This window comes from Gymnoscopelus braueri, assembly GCF_963280865.1.
Source record: "Gymnoscopelus braueri genome assembly, chromosome: 11".
Classification (NCBI taxonomy): Eukaryota; Metazoa; Chordata; class Actinopteri; order Myctophiformes; family Myctophidae; genus Gymnoscopelus; species Gymnoscopelus braueri.
The window spans coordinates 26,539,667-26,560,837 of NC_137613.1; the positions used below are offsets into that span (position 1 = coordinate 26,539,667).

The following is a 21,171-nucleotide window of genomic DNA, read 5'->3' on the forward strand; positions in this document are numbered from 1 at the left end:
GAGCTCTCCCAGAAATGTAACACTGCCATCTCCCGCTCCATGCCTAAATTCCGAAAAAACCTTCCAAAAAAGAAAAGAAAAAAGTACATCCATAATTACATTGACTTCACCCCCCACTCTCACTACACCTTGCAAACCAAGAATGCATCCCTACTGGAGGGGCTCAACGGCTGTTTGACGGCCCCGGGGCCTAACCATGCACCCCTCCCCCGACCAGCCACACCTAAACCTATCAGTCAGCTATCAGCATGTCACTTCTCTATTCGCACCAGGAATGCAGGACCTAAACGTTTCTGAATGACACACACACACTTTTCAGTCTTAAGGCCCTTGTTCCTTTATCATACAGATCAGAAAACTCCCCTCCTCCTCCTCCCTGCATTCCACCCCCCCCCCCTCCTCACCCCTCCTCAGTCCCTACACATCTATGATGAAGTCTGTCACAGCTGATGCCTTCTTTGCCCCCTCTGTATGCATGCGTGACGTGTGTGTGTGTGTGTGTGTGTGTGTGTGTGTGTGTGTGTGTGTGTGTGTGTGTGTGTGTGTGTGTGTGTGTGTGTGTGTGTGTGTGTGTGTGTGTGTGTGTGTAGGATTGCTTTTCTGTGCCTTTCACCCCCTGACGCTCACTGGTCCCATGACAATGCTTCTCTTTTATGAACATGCTATCACACACTATCGCACACACACACACACACACAAAGAGGGAGGGGTCGGGCGCGGTGGTGATGAGGTGGGTCCGTGTGCGTGTGTCGTCATCATACTCGACTCCCTTCGTCATTACCGCCGCACGCCGCCGACGGTTTCAAGGAAACGGAACAAAGGCACAGCTGATTTGAATCCATCTGTGAAAGCTTCTCATGATGCCATTCCTTGCCTTCACCAAATGCCCCCTCCCCGGGGCTGGTTACCTCAGGCCCGGGCTGAAGAAGCCCCCCATTCAGCGGAGGAAGACGGCTTGAGGAGCCGTGAAGAACCGGGAGAGGGCCGACGTGCCAGGCATTCCACAGTACACAGTGGACACATTATTATGACATTTACAAGGCCAGTCAGATAGATAGAGCGTGATACAGAGTGTGTGTGTGTGTGTGTGTGTGTGTGTGTGTGTGTGTGTGTGTGTGTGTGAAAATGTTGTGCCATCTGTGTGATTCCAGTATTAAATGGCCGTGTTTCAGGGGAAAGGCAACACTGCAGCGCTTCACAAACTTTTTCATGTCAAGGCCGGACGTCCAAATTGATAAGTAATAGGCCACGGACCCCATATAGTAGATAACATAGGTAGTTCAACTTCTATTGGGCTAACCTCTAGCCAGTGAAATAATAGTGAAGTGAAATCCAGATTTGTCTTAATTTTGCTGGGGACCTGCTGGAACCCCCTCCAAGCACCCCACTTTGAGAACAACTGACCTAGAGTAACCTGAACACATTGTAATACATTACAGGGGAGCTGCTGTAGGAGCCGAGAAATGTAACTTCTAAGCTAAGTCGCTGACGACTCTAACATCAATTAAAGAACATAGACATGCATTCCAGCATAAATTAAAGAACAGAGACATGCATTCCAACATAACTTCAACTCTTTCACAATCTATTAAGAGTTGATTGGTCACAGAAAAGATCAATTTGCGACGCAGCACATTGAAGTGCATTCCTGTCATATTCCACAGTTGTATCTTTTTCTTTCCTTCAACAACTAACTGGAGTGGGGTGTTTTTGAGGATGAGGACAGAATCAGATAGAATGTTGCGTGATTATCACATTGGAATTTTTGTATGGTATGTTGTTGACAGGCGGAAGTGAGCAACAGGCCTTGTCACACAACACATGAACAGACTTGCACTTCTTTTCAGATGTCAAAAAAATGTGCCCCTGTTTGCCCCAAGAACGCCACAAAACACAATGAATAATTAGTGATTAAACTCTCATTCTCCATTGTGTGAGTAAACTTGGTCCATTTTTGCTGCTACTCTCAGTCAGCTGGCCCCTGGCCTGGACTTAGCATGTTCTGGGTGATGAGAGAATGCTGGGGGTCTTCTGGAGGGCGGAGCTAAATCAGACCTTTGGAGGCGATTGGACAGAACTAGGTAGACCACGCCCACGGGCGGCACCGTGGACTTGGTCTATCTTCCAGCGTTCAACCAGTGTTGAATTTAGAGGATCTCTGTCTACCACGGCGACAGGTTGAACTACAACAGGAGCGCAGTGGGAATAGTAGCCACTATTAGAAGAACCAAGAAAAAGCTTACATTTCTCATTCATTCCACCGGTGGATGCATAAGTCGACCTGGAAGTTGTTGGATTAACCATAAACCACTTTTTTTAGTTTTTCTTTTTAATTTACTTTACGGAGAAAAAAAAACACATCTAGAAACAATGGGTTCTCACGCATCCAAGGGAGGAGTAGAAGTCGAGGCGAACGCTGCCGGAGCTGATGCTGCAGCTGTCAAAACCAACGGACAGGTATGATCGATGGCTCCACTATCTCTTCTTGTTCGAGGCGCGCACAGAGACGGCTAAAAAAGATTGCATTTTGCGTTACACAAATCTAGATGAAAAAGACACGTTTTATTCTGACTGCCGGCAACATTTTCACTCAGCTCGCTGGTGGTGGTTGTTTGGCACAGGATCACACTTTGTGCGTCTGTCAAATGAAGGAGGAACAAAACCAAAATATTGGATGTAAAAAAAAAAAAACGTTATTAAATATGCTGAACGTTATTATATTTTCTTTCTTCTTATCGCCGAGGTTCATCGTTGTAGCTAGGGTGGGTTTATCTGCCCAAAGCCCCCTTTCAATCAACGCGATCCATGAAGGGGGAGGGGGGCAGTTTGAGGACAACAGGCTGCACGTAGGCTATAGCCTACACACACACACACACACACACACACACACACACACACACACACACACACACACACACACACACACACACACTAAAAAGCGAACTCCTCCTAAAATAGTCACAATTTTCTATTGGTTGTTTTATTGTGTTAATGTACTTTCTAAATGGATGTAGTGCATCTGGTGACAGAAAGTGTAGGTAGTCTGCTGTTGATTGTCGCCGCACCCCAAAAAATCTTGGCAACTCCAGACAGAGCCGGCTTCCAACTGATGGACCGTTTTAAGTGAAGATTTTCCATCATTTAACGACGAAAGGTCATTCACAATTTAAGTGTGAAGTTTAGAAGTAAAAATGCGGTTGATTTTCGTGAAATTCGGTTGCGAGTGGGGTTTTGCTTTCTCCATTTAATCGATGAGATTCAGCCTTTCTCTTTGTTGAGGGATGATCCGTCTGTCTGGTTGTCTCTGATGTATGTGGTCGGTGTGGTGCGATCGCCGCCTGTCGTCTGATTGCGGTATTACAAGGCGTCGCCTGTGAGCTTCACCAGGCGACACGGTGCCTAATTAATGAACACACGACGATGCTTTCAGCGGATGAAACCGTTTTTCTTTTGCATTTGATGACGGTTGTGAATCATTTCGAACCAACACTGTATTTTCTATTGACTATCCAAAACGGCATGTTTTAAAATAATAAATAAATAATTAATTAGGCTAAAAGACTAATTTTTCTATTTCTATTTCTATATTTTCTAGGAAAATGGTCATGTGAAGACCAATGGGGACGTGTCTGCGAAGGATGGGGACACAGCTGCGACCAATGGCTCTGCGGAGGCAGCCAAGGAGCCCGAGGCAGGTGCGGGCAGCGACGCCATCGAACCGGCGCCTGCTGCCGACGGCGAGGCGGCCAAGCCCGAGGGCGAAGCCGCAGCCAAGGAGACCCCAAAGAAGAAGAAGAAGAAGTTCTCCCTCAAGAAGTCCTTCAACTTCAAGTTGAACCTGAAAAAGAGCAAGAAGGGCGGCGAGGCCGTTAAGGAGGAGGCCCCCGCTGCCGCCACCGCCGAGGAGAAACCGGCCGAGAACGGAGCCGCCGCCGCTGCCCCTGCGGAGGAGAAGGTGGTGGAGGAGGAGAAGAAGGAGGAGGTGAAGGAAGAGGCTGCTGCGGCCGAGGCCCCAAAGGCGGAGGAGGCGCCGGCTAAGGAGGAGGCCCCCAAGGAGGAGGCCCCTGCTCCGGCCGCCGAGGCCACGAAACCCACGGAGGAGAGCAGCACGACCGTCGCTCCCTCCGAAAAGAAGGAGTGATTGTACCTTCCTCACAATGAACTGTGTGAACTGTTTTTCAAGAGAGAGAGAAATCTAAGAGTATATATATATATTTATATATATGTGTATATGTATACATATGTATGGATATATGTATATGTAAATATATACACATGTATGTGAAAGACTCCTTCGACGTGCCACTTTCGTCATGGTTAACAAGACGACAGACTATTCACTAGATCACTTCCCTGGTTTACTGGTCGATATCAGGACCCCGACTTGAGAATTAGGCTATGTGTGTTGGTCGCTATACGTGGAGAAATGGATTTAAATGGCCGGGCTGCGAGCAAATGACACCGTGAAGGATGGATGTATGGATGAATGAATGGATGGTTGAATGGAATCAAAGCATCTTCTCCCCAAACATCTACTGCTCATGACGTCTCCTCGTGAAGGAATGAAGCGAGATTAGGGTACTACAGTTGGACACCACCACCACTTGAAAGGACTGTTAAACAAACGACACAAAACGGAAGAAAAGCAAAATAGAAACAGAAATTAAGACACTTGCCAACTTTTTACATTCCTATATTTTAACCCAAATTTGAAGTATTTTGTGGTGTATTATAGAGAACCATGTCAAAAGATTCAGAGAAGCTATGTCTTGTTTGTTTAAAGAAAAGAAAAAAATTGACGACTATGATTTTTATCTTACTATTAAAAAAGAAAATACAAGAAAAAGAACACTTGAGCTTGCTATGTTCACTGTTGCGGTTTGAAAATGAAGCAGAGTTGTTTATCTGTCATGTGTGAGTCTGAATCCGCTTTGTCTCTGTAAATACATTGGATTGATTTCTGTTCTTTATTTTGCTAATGTTGACCAATGTTACTGGTTTTATTGTAAAGTTGATAATGGTAAATAAATGTTGGTTACCTGCCCTTTCATGAGTCATCAATGGTTATTTGCATTCAATTTCAGATACTGCAATACGTGGGACTACTGTACTTCCGTGTGGTGAGCCTATATAGCATATTAGGGCTGCAAAATCAATTATCTTCTTAGAAATTATTCTATAGTATAATTGCATTGTTTATCATAAAAAAGTATGTATATACACATACACATACACTGTATATATAGAGAGAGAATCGTTTTTTTAAATCGACTACATCATTTAGTCTGATTAACCACCTAAGCCCTATTTTATACATAGTCGTACAATGGTGTTGCACAAGAATAGCCGATCTACAAGCTTACACTCTCCGATGCGCAGCGTTGTGAGCTTGTAGATCTGATAGTTAAAAATATATATGTTATAATCGATTAAATCAATTAGTTTGATTAACTGTTGCACCCCTGCAGCATATACAGTAGAAGTTTCAGAATGAGAATTATGTTTTATTGCCAGTTATGAATACACATAACACCACAGGGTGAGGTTGCACCCCTGCAGCATATACAGTAGAAGTTTCAGAATGAAAATTATGTTTTATTGCCAGTTATGATTACACCACTGGGTGAGGTTGGTGCATAACTGAACAGGATAGAAACATTACAATTATTTACAACTCTTTAGTCTTATGGCGGTAAGTTATACACAGAAGGGGTTTCTCCAGTCACACTAATACTTGTGTCTTGGCCTTACTATGTATGACATTGCATGCGTAATAAGATGCATATTACAGTTAACCACTTTAAGTGTTTAATGGCAATATTACTGTATAAAAGCTACAATCTTGTCCTATCTTCCAAAGCCTGAGGGAATAGAACAGTTATATCGATTTGAAATGCCACTGTTGAAGACATAGTCGTCAACTATCAATTCATTTAATGTACAGTAATCTCCTGTCATTGGGGTGGTATTAACTCCAGCATTGAACAAAGATCGGGATCTTCAACACAAAATGATCTTTCACAAAAAGACTAAAGGCCAGCTTACACAAGAAGAAAACTACTGTGGACTACAAAACATTGATTTAGTTGAAAATGTGATTACAAAGGGCATAAACAGCTAGTCACACATCACACTCCTGTAAAAACATCATGACTCTAATCAGATGATCACTGGTAGGAGGAAACACACCAAAGTGTGACACGCCACCATGTGACATCCAATGACCTATGGTTCTTTAACCACATGAACCCTAGCGTTCCTATCCTGGGGGGGCGAACATTTGGCGAAAAAACAGCAGATTTACAAGCTTACAATGCGTTCCGACGCGTCGTGGGTTAGTAGATCTGCTATTTACGTCAAAAAGATTCAAGTGCTGATGGAGCAGATCTAGAATAGAGCCCTAGGGGACCCCAGTCAACCTAAGTATACAGGGTTTAAGTGGTTAATAGGTCCTCCATTAGCCTCATGGCCCTGATGTCATCTCAGGGTGGTATGCCCATACCTTCAGGATAGTTGTTCCACATGTGACAGCATTGCATCCATTTTAAGCCAAGAGGAACCTCTCTCTACCATTGGTTTAGTGAGTCCCAACCTAACATAGTAGTACAGTACAGTCCTGATCTGGTTGAAATGACCTAGTTCACATGGTGATATGATGAGTTGAGATGGGGGCTATATATAGACATAGGCTTCAAACAATAATGAATTATTTAAACAAAGCTGTAGCCCCCATGTTGATACGCATATTTTGCTCCCTTGCAGCAGGTGCAGTTTTGAAAGCTGAAAAATGCATGTATTGCAGTAATAGGCTTTAACTGGAGAAAAACTGTTATTTTAAAATCTAAACTGCAAATGCCATCCATGTCTCACTTTGTGCAGTTAAACTATGGGTGTATGGGTATGTAGTCTATCTTTCTATCTTTCTTTTAACAGTCAGGTGATTCAGTGAATTATTATTATTTGTATGATTATTTGAATGCATCACTCTTGATTCTATGCCAAACAGACGAGATTTGTTGTCTTTCTTGACTGTTTTTCCACTTCTGATATTCCATCTCTCCTTTGGCCACAACAGGGTCTGTAAACGGAAAGGAGCATCTACTGCCACCCTGTGGTCGTTTAATGTAAAGCACCATTTATCCTTCATAGTAGGATGTGTTGCAATGCTTATCAAAAATAACTGATCTACAAGATGCAACACCATGTCAGCTTGTAGGAATTTTCCCAATTGGTAACTAGGGTAGGTGAAAAAAAAAGAGAAAGAACAGAAACGGATAGAAATGGAGAAATTACGTAAATTTCAACATGGTTATGACAACATGACAGGCATGTCATCCACAATAACTGTCAAGTCTCATCTGTCATTTTTAAGCGCCTTTAAGCGAAAAGCGACTTGAAATATGCCAAATGCTGTTGACAATGAGGTCATTTACAATGTATGCATTTAGCAGACGCTCTTAACCAGAGCAAGGTAAACGCGTACCTCAAATGCAGAGACAGTAGCGTGCCTCAGTAAACTAGGATCACGATTAAACCAAGAGCCTAGCATCAGTCTAAACCAGGTAAACAATGAATGAAGCTAGCATCTGTCTAAATAACCTGCTATCTAAATTTTTTAACATTGTGGTCAAGAAAAAACAAGCCAAAGTAACAAAAACATGAGAACAAATGACCATGGTAGGTCTACATAGTCGTCATAACTATGTCAGGTGTTATGGGCTAAGGTGGAGTCTGAAGAGGTGAGTTTTCAGTCTGCAGTTTTACCTCCCACAAATAGGAGTGAAGCATGAGCTCTGAATCCAATAAGCACAAGCTCTTACATGAGAACCCCTCCCAATTCAACAGGTACTACAGCATGGCTGTGTCACTGTAAAATAACATGAATTTAAAAGATGGCTGCTTTCTTTAATCAGGCAAACCTTTTTCAATAACAATTCAAACACTAGAAAATGTGCTCCTCGGAGCACAGGTCTCCGCCAGTACTGTTCCTGATTAATCCTGTCTTACCTATTTATATTACATATTGTCACGTGTCACTTGACCAATGTTAGCTTGGCTGATGGAAGCTCACTTAAAAAAATATAAATGATTTTTTGAAGCACATTTGCTATTTATAGGTTTCTATGTCATCATGCGTCTCGCTAGCCAATCAGAGCATTGGTGACAACAATATTGTCACGTGTCACGTTAAGCTTGACCAATGTTAGCTTGACCAATGTTAGCTTGGCTGAGACGGGGGGACACACGGAAGGACAAGAACGAAAACATACTCTCCACCTCTGGCGGAGACAAAAGGTGAAACTTAACAATTAACTAATAAGCAACAATACGACTAACACAAACACACCTTCACAAAAACGTTATTTAAAGTTTTTTTTTCCTGTGAGTCTCCTGCATGTGCCCTCACTCTGAATCTTGTGGTTGGATCATGGATCACGTCATCAGTTGCATCTTTTCATATTTGTATGTAAAATATATCATCCAAAAACTGTAACATTATTTTACCCGTTGGACATTATGTAGGAATAACGTTTAACATGGGCTTAAGCCAGAAAGATCTGGTGGTCCTCACCCAGAAAATGTATAAACGGTATAATTTTACTTTCCTCATAGTTAACATTGAAACGGTCCCATAATATGTACATTTTGTTTGTCCTTTTTGTAATACAATATGAAAAGATATGTATGTGCAGTATGCTTGCCCCTTGAAAAGAAAGAAACGGTCCCATAGACCCAAACAACACATAAAGTTTAATCCATATGTTGAAACATACCGGTCAAGGACTTTGTGGACATCCTTCCCAATTCAGGAAAGCTGCAGCACCTGTTGGAAAGAGTCCAGAACAAAACAAAGATTCACTGACATACCCCAGAAGAATATTAGCGTATTTCTTCGTTGCTATACAAATCACACAGTACAGTGTACACAGGCTCCCCATGACTGCACTGGGGCAACCAATGCATTTACCCATTAACAGACATCATGGGGAACAAGTACACTGTATTACTGTGTTATACTAATCATAAATCATTACTTCCAGACTCTCTTGTAAATCCTACCAGGGTATCAAAATTCTCTCGCCATGTACTCCAGGTCTCCAACCTCTCAACATGGGTGGCTGAAAGGGCAGGATCACTATTGCCAAGGCTTCTGACCTCCATAGTGTAGAGATGTCTATTAGTTTGTTTGAGTACAGGAAAGAAGATGAGGAGAGGAGACAAGGATAGGAGAGAAGATGAGAGGACAGGGGACAATGAGAGGAGATGAGGTGACAAGGACAGGAGAGGAGACAACGAGAAAGGAGGTTATAAATTATAGTATTCATCAGCTTGCCCAGTGTGTCCTGTTCAATTCAGATTGGCTTCTATTTTTATAATGTTTGAAACACCCCAACACTTGCTTGTCATGGGCATTGGGAACATGACTGTATGACTGTTGAGCCAATGTTGTGTTGTACATATACATGACACTGTGCCTGGAGCAGCTCAAGCCTACGGCCATCACTGGATTTACTGTGATTTATTTTGGGTTACATGAATGAATGAATGAATTTTATTTGTATAGCGCTTTTCCAAACAAAGTTACAAAGTGCTTTACATACATGATTAAAAACCGCAAACATCAGCAAGAGAAAGAATAAAATAAGAAAACATAAGAAAACATAAACAAAAACATAAAAACATAAAATAAAATAAAATAGACGGCATTTAAAATCAGTCCAAAAAACAATCCTTAGGAAAAACACTTTATATACAAATGTGTTTTCAAAAGAGATTTAAAAGAGGACACTGACTCTGCTAACCTAAGGTCCGAGGGTAGGGCATTCCAGAGCAACAATGTACATGTCCACAGTCTGAACACGGCTGATTGTTAAACTAATAGCTGACTGTTTTAATGCATGAATACTCACTGGGTGTAGACTTTTCCCTGCCCTGAGATCCACCAGGACACTTGACCGGGCTGACAAGGCTGAATTTTCTTAATCTGAAACACAGAAATGAAACTACTTTCATAATGTGTGTATACTGAAGACATCATTAGTCTCCAAATAATGGATAACCTTATGAATGTATTGCATTGTATTATAATTATTCATTCAAATAGTTACCTAATCTATCAGATTGTCATCACTGTATTGTGAAACATTTCTTTGATGCCATGCTTTCAAGTAAGCCATCTGTAGACAGACATCTACGTATGTTTATTTTAACAATGCATTAAGGACCATGTGCATTTAAAACGTTAAATACTTGGACATCACTCTAAATCCTTTTGATGGTGTAATTATTATTTATCTACATTTACTTTAACAGTTTATTTGACAAGGACAATGTGCTTTAAAATGTTAACTAGCTTATGATCAAGGCATCTGATAGTTAAAGACTAATTGTTCAGTTGAAATATGTAGATAAAACAACTGACAGCTAAAATGTGGAGTAAAAAAGGTGTCAGGAAATATAAGTCGCAGACGCATACAGAGCTCTCTGCAAAGTAAGGCATTTCTGGGTCAAGAAAGTACCTGTAGAGTCTTGTTTGCAGTCTAAAAGGGCCAATAGGAGGGCCGGGGGCCCTGTTACGGCCATATAGGAGGGACCTTTGTACTGTATAGGGAACTACATTTGAGTGTTAGCATATATTTATTTTAGTAATTTTGTAATTTTGTCAATGAGCCTCAAGGGCCAAGGCTGCCAACCTGGTAGTCAAGGGCCCCCGTTTAAAACCCAACCATGATGCATGTAAAAAAAAATACATTTTGACATTTTTTTTTTAGATACGCACGCACGCACACGCACACACACACACACACACACACACACACACACACACGTTCAAATCATGACATTATTTCTGGACATTTTCCAAAGCATACATTTTGATTAGTTTTTATATCATTTTGGAAAGAAATTAACAATTTAACATTGAGGTGCCCACAATGTTTAGGTGCCCACTCGACCTGTATGCTTCCTGCCCATGATCTAATGACGCCACCAAGTGTTCAAAAATAACAATGCAAGTGAAAATGTGACATCGCTGAAGACAATTGATATCAAATAACTGACAAACAACAGAAACAAATGCACTCATTGTGTATTTTAGCGAACCTCTGACAGTTAGCATAACAGAGCTGTGCGAATAATGATGCTGTCTGTCTGGAGTGGACAAACTGACTTACAGTATCTCTGGTCCTAGCCATGGTTCACATGATATGACGCTTGTATACAAGCGTCATGGTGCCGAGTCCCCCTGGTCTAAAGTTGTGTTCGATTTTTTCACATTGCCATCTCTCACATAAACATAAACGTTCAGATTTCAAATATAAAGTGCTTACCACCGAGCCACGGATGTTACAAGGCGATGCGGACCGCGATGAGTACCCGTATCTCCCGTATTGTTCAATAAAAAGCATTTTAATCCCATCGCCGGCCATTTTCTCCAAATTGTCTCCGATACTTTCAACCATGCGACACTAATGGTTGGGAGGTGTATTGCACTCTGATACATTACAAAACAAAAAAAAACAAAAAAAGAAAATGGCCGGCGATGGGATTAAAATGCTTTTTATTGAACAATACGGGAGATACGGGTAATCATCGCGGTCCGCATCGCCTTGTAACATCCGTGGCTCGGTGGTAAGCACTTTATATTTGAAATCTGAACGTTTATATTTATGTGAGAGATGGCAATGTGAAAAAATCGAACACAACTTTAGACCAGGGGGACTCGGCACCATGACTGTCATGGTATGACAGTCATGTTTCAGGGCTACTCTGGTCCTAGCCCTGAAACAGGACTGTCGTACAAGCGTCATGTGAACCATGGCTGGTCCATATAGCGTGGACCAGAGCTCAGCTAAAAAAGTGTAAAGTAACTAAATACTCAAGTAATGTACTTACTTCAGTCATTTTTTGTTGTTGTTATTCTTACTTTACTGGAGTAATCCAATTTTCAGTACTTTTACTTAGTTTGTTGACAAGCGACACCGTCGTACGACGGAGCATAAATAAAGCCTTACATATTCTCTGGCCCACTTTCACGTCGATGGACGAATGAATCCAAGCTGTTTAAATGTAAAAGAGAACAAAAACAGCAGATAATATCCTCCAGGTGGCAGCGGTGTACCGTCAGCTGTTAGCTTGTTGCTAACATTAGCACTGTTTAGAGATGCGCGCGTCGTGCAGATAACGTCCAATCATGAACTGCGGTGTACCGTCAGCTGTTAGCTTATTGCTAACATTAGCACCGTTACGGCTGGAAAGTAGCATAAAAAAAGATGCGCGTCCAATCAGGAACTTCGCGCGCGTCACTCCCAGTCCCATAGCAACGGTTAGTGGATGAAGAAAAAAAAGTTTGTGTACAATGTCCTTTTTTGGAGTTGGAACCTTGTGCTGTGATTGGTCTGAGCCCCTTATAAATACCTGAGGAAAATGGCTCCATATGTCAGTTACACCTTTGACTTTGTCCAGGAAGGTTGAAAGAGAGAGATAGAGTCCAGTAACTGACCAGACCATCAGCAACACAGTAAAGATGCTCATTGCACCAACACCACACCTTCGAGCCTTGGCTAGTGTTCGTGTTAACCGGTCGCACATGCTGATGAAACGACACACAATAATAATGGCAGACAATAAAATAGAGATTCAAGAGGCCATTAAAGCGCAAGGCGAGGTGGTTCGCAAACTGAAGGCAGAGAAGGCGAGCAAAGAGCAGATCGATGAGGAAGTATCCAGGTTACTGCAGCTGAAGCTGCAGCTTGGCGGTGATGATGGCAAACACCAGTTTGTCCTTAAAACACCAAAGGGGACGAGGGACTACACGCCCAAGCAGATGGCCATCAGAGAGAAGGTGTTCAACACCATAATCAGCTGCTTCAAACGCCACGGTGCCGAGACCATCGACACGCCCGTCTTTGAATTGAAGGAGACGTTGACGGGCAAGTATGGCGAGGACTCTAAGCTCATCTATGACCTCAAGGACCAAGGAGGAGAGCTGCTGTCCCTCAGATATGACCTCACTGTACCATTTGCTCGCTACCTGGCCATGAACAAGGTTACCAACATCAAGCGCTATCACATCGCCAAGGTCTACCGCCGTGACAACCCAGCCATGACCCGGGGCCGCTACAGGGAGTTCTACCAATGCGATTTTGACATAGCAGGTCAGTATGATCCCATGATCCCCGATGCCGAGTGCCTGAAGATCGTTCACGAAATCCTCAGTGAATTAGACCTGGGAGACTTCCGGATCAAGGTGAATGACCGGCGTATTCTGGATGGAATGTTCGCCGTGTGTGGCGTGCCAGATGACAAATTCCGAACAATCTGTTCAACGGTCGACAAGTTAGACAAGATGTCCTGGGACGAGGTGAAGGAGGAGATGGTCAAAGAGAAGGGGCTGTCAGAGGACATAGCTGACCAGATCGGGGAGTATGTGAGCATGCAGGGCGGTATGGACCTGGCAGAGCGCCTGCTCCAAGACCCGAAGATGAGCAAGAGCCCAGCGGCGTGTGCCGGCCTCAGTGACATGAGGCAGCTCTTCAGCTACCTGGAGCTTTTCCAGGTCACGGACAAGGTGGTGTTCGACCTCAGCCTGGCCAGGGGTCTGGACTACTACACGGGCGTCATTTACGAGGCCATACTGAGCCAGGCGGGGGGCGTGGCGCTGCCGCCCGCAGATGACGCCGCTCAGAACGGCGCCGCCGCCGCCGGAGGAGGAGGAGACGAGGCGGTGAGCGTGGGCAGCGTGGCCGGAGGCGGCCGCTACGACGGCCTGGTGGGCATGTTTGACCCCAAGGGCAGAAAGGTGCCCTGCGTCGGGGTCAGCATCGGCATCGAGAGGATCTTCTCCATCATGGAGGCCAAGGCTAAGGGATTTGTGCGTACCACGGAAACGCAGATCATGGTCGCCTCAGCACAGAAGAACCTACTGGAGGAGAGGCTAAAACTCACCGCCGAGCTCTGGAACGCCGGCATCAAGGCAGAGACGATGTACAAAAAGAACCCCAAGATGCTGAACCAGCTGCAGTACGCGGAGGCGACGGGGGTCCCCCTGGTGGCCATCCTGGGAGAACAGGAACTGAGAGACGGAGTGGTCAAACTCCGCACTGTTTCCCTCAGAGAGGAGGTTGACATACCAAGAGGAGATCTAATAGCCGAGATCAGGAGAAGGACCTCAGAGGTCTAGTCCCTCTGCTCTACCCAACAACAGCTGCTCCGCTTCACCCGATTGGTCCACACACATTACACAGAAGAATCCTAAGGACCCAATACAGTTCTAAACAGTTCTTGTTCTTAACAGTTCTTGTTCTCAACAATAGTTCTTTAACTTCTTGGACGATTGGTCCACATACATTACACAGAAGAATCCTACAGGACCCATTAACAGTTCTTGTTCTCAATAATACAGTTCCTTAACTTCTTGGACAAAGCATATTGAAAAAAATATCACTGTCCTGGATGCAACTTCTCCATACATTAGACGCACACTATAGGCTCTGCGTATGCCTGTAGTTCCTTTTTCCAGAAGGTGACATTCCCAATTCAGGTCAGTCATGGCTTCATTTGATTGGCTCCGCAAGATTAAAACACAGAACACCTTTTTGTGAATCCTGTTAATATCTGCTGCTGAGCCAGTCCAATTAAGCTATGAGGAACTGACCGGAACAGGAAAAGGGGAACTACTGTCATGCGTAGAGCCAGCATTGTATGGAGTGGTTGGCTTATGTATTGGCATTATACCCATCTAGCCTTTTAGGACACCAGCAAGCCAACTGCATTGAAAGCAACCGAGAATGTGAAGATGGTTTGCTACTTTCAAGGAGATGTCCTGAACACAAAAAAAAGTTCAAGCATACAGTATATACATGTAAGACAAAGCAGTCAGTGGTAAAGCCAAACTTGTATATTTATTCAAAATTGTTTAACTGATGGCAGAGCCTGTTGTGGTTTATATCCAGGAAGTCTCTCTGCAACAAACACTCATAACAGATTACTGTCATTTCAGATTCAGTACCTGCTTGTTAATGTCATCACAAAAATAAAAAGTTCAAACCAACACCACACCTTCCTCCCACAATGATGATGAATGCAGAGAAGACAGAGCAGCAGTTCCAGTCATATCATGTCCTTGCATCAGGATCATCCATTTTTCCACAGGTTTACCAGACCAGCACAGAACAATACTCTGTGCCTGTGTACACCACTCTTGATAGGATGCAGCTGCAGCATATAGCACCCTTGCAGTATGACATGGAACCCAGTTACATGACACTGGAAGCTGCCTCAAGAGACAATGAACATGAAGACCAGTCAATGAATGCCTTATATGAACTGCTTTCCCCCGGCTCAACAATGATGGACAGCACCACCGCGCACCTGCCTCAGATGACCACCAACATGCACAGCCATGTTCCAGGTGTTCCTCAGATGGCAACCATGGACGGCCCTGGCTCATGTCCTCTTCAAGGAACGATGATGGTCACAACCACCGCACCCAGCCCCGGCCTTCCTCAGATGGCTACTGTCAACAGGCCCAGCTCAGGTCTTCCTCAGGGGATGAAGATGGTCAACACGCATCTTCCTCAGATGGTCAATGTGTCAAGTCTTCCTCAGAAGGCCAAGAGTCGCCAGAAGCCTGTCATGGACTACGAGCGCATTAGGGAACTCCGCCTGGAGAAGAACAAAGGACATGCCAAAATCTCCCGAGAGAGGAAAAAGGCGTATGAGAAGTCTCTTGAGAGCCGCGTCAATGCGCTGGAGGCAGACAAGAAGCAGCTGCAAGAGAGGCTGCAGTACCTGGAACTTTTCTGCCGTGCACGTGGCATTTCTCCATAATGCTTTAGACTACCACATATGGTTCCCCGTCCAATAAATTGCCACATGCTGTCATAATTAATTGTAAACTGTAAATATTGTTCATTATATTGTTTGATATAGTTTTGTATCTGGTGAATAAAAAACAAAGAAAGACGACAACATTTGCATTTTGTTCAATTTATTTCAAACAAAGCAGTATCTCTGAACCCTAGCGTCACTATTCTGGGCATGTCATGAAGAGGGCCCAAGTATAGGCCCCATGGGGGTCACCCTGGTAAACAAGGTAAACAAGGTATAGAGGGTTTAAGTGGTTTAAGTGGTTAAAACCCTATACACTCAGTAAAGGGGTTAAAAATGCCTAATGGTGTTAAAGGTTCGATTATTAATTTCTACTGGTGATGATGAATACATGGTTCAGTTATGAATTGCACTACAAACAATACACACAAAAAATCCCACCACTATCTCTGAAGGTACAAATACTTTCCTTGGGTTTCCCTTTCTCCACTGGTTACACTACAGAAATGTCAGGAGAAAATACAATAAAGATACAATGTCTGTATCCATAACCATCAGAAGGTAGTATGAAGTAGTATCTACTGATGTACAGTAAATGTACTCTTTAATCTAAGGCATTGAGGAATTTAATGTTTGTTTAAAAATAAAACCCAAAATGTACTGTAATGTGGCACATTAAGTGTTGCAATGCTATCACAATGCTTTCACTGTTCATTATACAACAAAGTATATAATAATAATAATCATAGTAGTATCTCAGATTTACATAGCGCTTTTACCCAAGTACCCAAAGACGCTTTACTTGGGGAGGAGAAAACAAAAAAGAATAATTAACTTTATATGGGGGAGAAAATAAACTAAAATAAACTACATCTATAGAGCTTAAAGGGATACTTCACTTTCGGGCCAGGGACACATTTAAAAAAAATATTAAAAATAAATGAAAAAAGTTATGGAAAATTCATGGCCCCCTCACGACACGCAGTGTCCTACTAATGTGTGAGGGGGCCATGAATTTTCCATAACTTTTTTCATTTATTTTTAATATTTTTTTAAATGTGTCCCCGGCCCGAAAGTGAAGTATCCCTTTAAGTGGTTAAATTGTATAGTAACAGATGGTATACTGTATATGTCCAATTGGACTTGCAACACTTAATAGAGCATAGTTAGTATTTGAAAACATAAAACATGATTTGGGTGGTCCGTGGTTGTATCTCTTGTTAAATTCAACAATTATTCCTTTTATCAATATGCCACTACTTATTTCCAAATGACACCCCTATATACACACACACACACACACACACACACACACACACACACACAACTGGAAAGTTATGCTTTTAACACTGCTCAAATGAACATATTCTTGCCCCATGATATCTTTTATCCATTTGAACATTATCTGCATCCCTATTCTGGGCATGTCATATTAGACAAACATTCTGCTAAAATAGTGTATACAAGCAGCTTGTAGAATGGCTATTTCTGGCAAAGAGATTAGGTGTAGAGGGGAAAAAACAAGTAGAGATAAAAGTTCAACTTCATAGTTTCCAGAACATATAAACCCTACAAATTGTCAGAGGTTGAAAAGAAATTAACTGCATGTCTCATTTTAGAGCGCTTTTAGAAAATCTGAGCAGCATTACCAAAGTCCAAAGGTTTACGCAAACATATGCTCACTTGTGGGTTGATTCCTCCACACTTCTTCAAATTGGAGCTCGTCTCAGGGTTAATGGGGTATTTCACTTTAAAACACTTATGGGGTCATTTTAACATCTACTCTAGCTTTTGTGTGTACCCCAGACTGTTAAGTATGCTTAATTCAAAATAATGGGTTTATATAGGATGGGGGGGTATGTAAATAAATAAAGCAACTTAAAACATATTAAAAACATAAATCACAGAAGATTAAAAACTGATTTAAAAAAGTCAAGCAGGATCAAGGATGTTGCTGACATAAACTACACAACAATTTAACACGAAAAGGCCTTCCTAAATAGAAAGGTTTTTAGGCCTGTCTTAAGAGTCCAGGGTCAGGGAAGGCTGTTCCACAGGCGCGGTGCAGCCGAGCAGAAGGCCTAGCCCCCCATGGTACAGAGCTTGGTACTGGGGGACCTGGAGGAGGAATCTGTTCGCAGATCTGAGGGAGCGGGTGGAGGTTTGTGACGTAATGAGTTTTTGTAGGTAGGGAGGGGAATGTCTCTTTATACATTTATGGGTAATTAGCAGGACTTGGCTTGTAGTCGATCCTGGCTGAGACAGGGAGCCAGTGCAATGAGGACAGGATGGGTGTTATGTGTTCATGCTCACAGACTCTCATTAGGATCCTAGCAGCACTGTTCTGGATGTATGGCAGCTTCTGAATACTCTTGCCAGGGATCCAAATGAAGAGTGCGTTGCAGTAGTCCAGTTTAGAAGAGATAAAGGCATGGACAAGCTTCTCTGCGTCTGAAAGGTTTAGAAGGGGGCGGAGTTTGGACATGTTTTTGAGATGATAGAAGGCGGTTTTGCACATATGCTTTATATGGTCATTGAAAGTCAGGTGAAATTACATGCTGCTACTTGTAATAAGTAATAATACAAAAAATGAATTCCCCCCTAAATAAATCTATTAATTGGTGACAGGTGAAAAAACAGAAGAACGGAACCAGATAGAAATGGAGAAATAACGACAATTTCAACACGGTTAATAAGAAATCATGACAGGCCCATCCACAATTAACTGCCAAGTCTCCTCTGTAATTTTGAAGATCTGAAAAGCGAGCTTCGGATCCAATAATCACAAGCTCTTACATGAGAACCGCTCCCGATTTAAAAAGGTAGGGTAAGTGATATTCTTTGGTTAAAATAAGTGTTAAATAGCTCTATATTTTGATAGTACTCATTGCTATAGAGTGTTTGTTCAGTAACAGGAGTCTCTATGTCTCTCCAGCTCTTTATTAAACAGAAACTGCATTTTCAGGACGGGATACCAATTTTATCCAATCAGGATAGAGAACTCAGTCAGGATACAGATTAAACAATTGAAATTGGAAGTGATAACACAAAGAAATGAGCAGACAAAATTGGAACTGGAACACTATAAATATTAAGCTGATAAATGGGTACTCTCTCCTGTTTGGCTGAAGTTTTGTCACCTCCCTGAAAATGTATTTTCTGTTTATTAAAGAGCTGGAGAGACAGGGAGAGACCCGTTAGTGAGCAAACACTCTATAGCAATGATTACAATCAGAATATAGTGCTTTAACCTTTTAACACCTTTACCGCCGGGCCCGTAGTTCTACGGGCCGTTAAATCCAACGGTTAAGCGCCGAGCCCGTAGTCCTACGGGCTGCGGTCTTTTCGCGCATGCGCGGTCCGGGTGCACTTTCGGAATTTTTTTGATCCACTTCCGTTTCCGGTTTGATGACAGGAAATAGAATTATTTGGGATCCGGTTTCGACGATCACGCCCGCTCCCATTCTACAGACGAAACTGAAACTCAATTCTCTTCCTGTAGTTTTTTCTCCTCGCATTTCACTGTTTAACGTAATCCGCTCTAACTCAAACATGGATGCCCCGTTTGACACGTGGTTTTCACTGGGAGATACAGGGAGATCTCGCGGATGTAAACAGACCGTTCACGGCTCAATCTTAAGGATTTTAACAAGATCTATGGCGACATGAAAAAAACAACAAAAACACCTTGGCACTGGTGAGTACATTATGAGATTAACCTCTGGCGGTGGATGTGTTATGAAAAATATTTTAGTGAAAAAAAAAGTGAAACTTAATGAACTAATAACCACCAATACGACTAACACAAAAACCTTCACAAACACACCTATATGTTCAAACATACCGGTCAAGGACTTCCCATCCTTCCCAATTCAGGAAAGCTGCAGCACCTGTTGGAAAGAGTCCATAACAAAACAAAAATTCACTGACATACCCCAGAAGAATATTAGTGTACTTCATTGCTATACAAATCACTCAAAGTACAGTGTATTCAGGCTCCCTATGACTGCACTGGAGCAACCGATGCATTTACCCATCAACAGACATCATGGGGAACGAGTGCACTGTATTACTGTGTATTACTATACTAATCATTACTTCCAGACTCTCTTGTAAATCCTACCAGGGTATCAAAAGGTTGTCTGTGTCATTGAGGTGTTACTCGTCTCTCGCAAGTCCTCCACGGTCTCCAACCTCTCAACATGGGTGGTTGAAAGGGCAGGATCACTATTGCCAAGGCTCCTGACCTCCATGTAGTGTAGATGTCTCTTAAACAAGGATAGGAGAAAAGCTGAGGACGGGCAACAATGAGGAGATGAGGTGACAACGGCAGGAGACAAAAAGAAAGGAGGATATAAATCCTAGCATTAAGAATGTTTCCTAATCAGCTTGCCCAATGTGTCCTGTTCAATTCACTTTAGCTTCTTTTTTATAGTGTTTGAAACACCTCAACACTTACTTGTAATGGGCATTGGGAATATGAAAGTTGTCGCCGCTAGGCCGAAGGCGTGGCAGAGACTATGCTTTGCACCCCGTCCGGCCGTCCTCTCTTATATTGAGCCAATGCTGTGTATAGACAATGACACTGCCTGGAGCAGCAGCAAGCCTACAGCCAACATTGGAGGTACTGTGATTTATTTTGAGTTACATGTCCACAGTCTGAAAACAACAAAAAGGCTTGCGCACTGAAACACTTAGATTGAGGCTCTTTGGATGCAAAATAATATCTTATTTAAAAAAGTGAAAAAAGTTACATGGTGAAATTAAGTGAGATAGAGGGTGGACGTTCGGTCCTCAGACCATCATCAACACTGAATGCAGGTTTCCCATGTTGTCTATAAGTATACAGTACCTATTTGAGGTAACCAATGGTAGCGAGGCTGATCGAAGACACAGAGTGCCATCAATCAGCCCACTGTTGGGGTCCAAGGGCCTGCAGAAAAAATTAACACCATAATAGACATGGGGGCGTCTGGATATACATTTTGAATTACAGTTCCATTCAGGTCTACATCTGGCGTGTGGGGCAGGTCTTCTCCTACGTTGGAGCCACAAGTCCTTGGAAACAGTAAGGATTCTGCCATCTTCCAATAGGACTTGCAGCATTTCTCCTTGGCTGAAACACGCTGACCATTTGTGTTTGTGCTGCGCCTGCCTTCTGTAAGACATAGAAAAAATATATACATTAGTTAACAGCCCAAGCTTCTTCCCAAGCGCCATAACCAAAGGCAGAGTTATTGCCTTTTGGTTCCTTCAAATTACAATATATATACCATCTGTATCGTTTTGTAGAAACACAAAACAAGTTCAACATTTGAGCATGTGGCTGTTATAATTTTT

General features: G+C 42.7%; 2 protein-coding genes and 1 long non-coding RNA gene across 3 annotated transcripts; 2 read left to right on the top strand and 1 right to left on the bottom strand.

Moving 5' to 3' along the window:
* Window positions 1-2,164: 2,164 nt before the first annotated feature.
* marcksl1b (MARCKS-like 1b) lies at window positions 2,165-5,038 on the top strand. Its single transcript, XM_080441411.1, has 2 exons — window positions 2,165-2,457; window positions 3,596-5,038. The coding sequence occupies exons 1-2, from the start codon at window positions 2,371-2,373 to the stop codon at window positions 4,139-4,141; spliced, it is 633 nt and encodes a 210-aa protein (XP_080297537.1). The 5' UTR covers window positions 2,165-2,370; the 3' UTR covers window positions 4,142-5,038.
* Window positions 5,039-12,567: 7,529 nt separating this feature from the next.
* On the top strand, window positions 12,568-15,049 carry LOC308095282 (histidine--tRNA ligase-like). Its single transcript, XM_080442281.1, has one exon. The coding sequence runs from the start codon at window positions 12,590-12,592 to the stop codon at window positions 14,180-14,182; it is 1,593 nt and encodes a 530-aa protein (XP_080298407.1). The 5' UTR covers window positions 12,568-12,589; the 3' UTR covers window positions 14,183-15,049.
* A 1,905-nt stretch (window positions 15,050-16,954) lies between these two features.
* On the bottom strand, window positions 16,955-20,655 carry LOC308095310. Its single transcript, XR_013934056.1, has 3 exons — window positions 19,955-20,655; window positions 19,676-19,721; window positions 16,955-18,282 (listed from the first exon to the last, which is right to left on the bottom strand). It is a non-coding gene; the product is annotated as an uncharacterized lncRNA (long non-coding RNA).
* Between the last annotated feature and the right edge of the window lie 516 nt (window positions 20,656-21,171).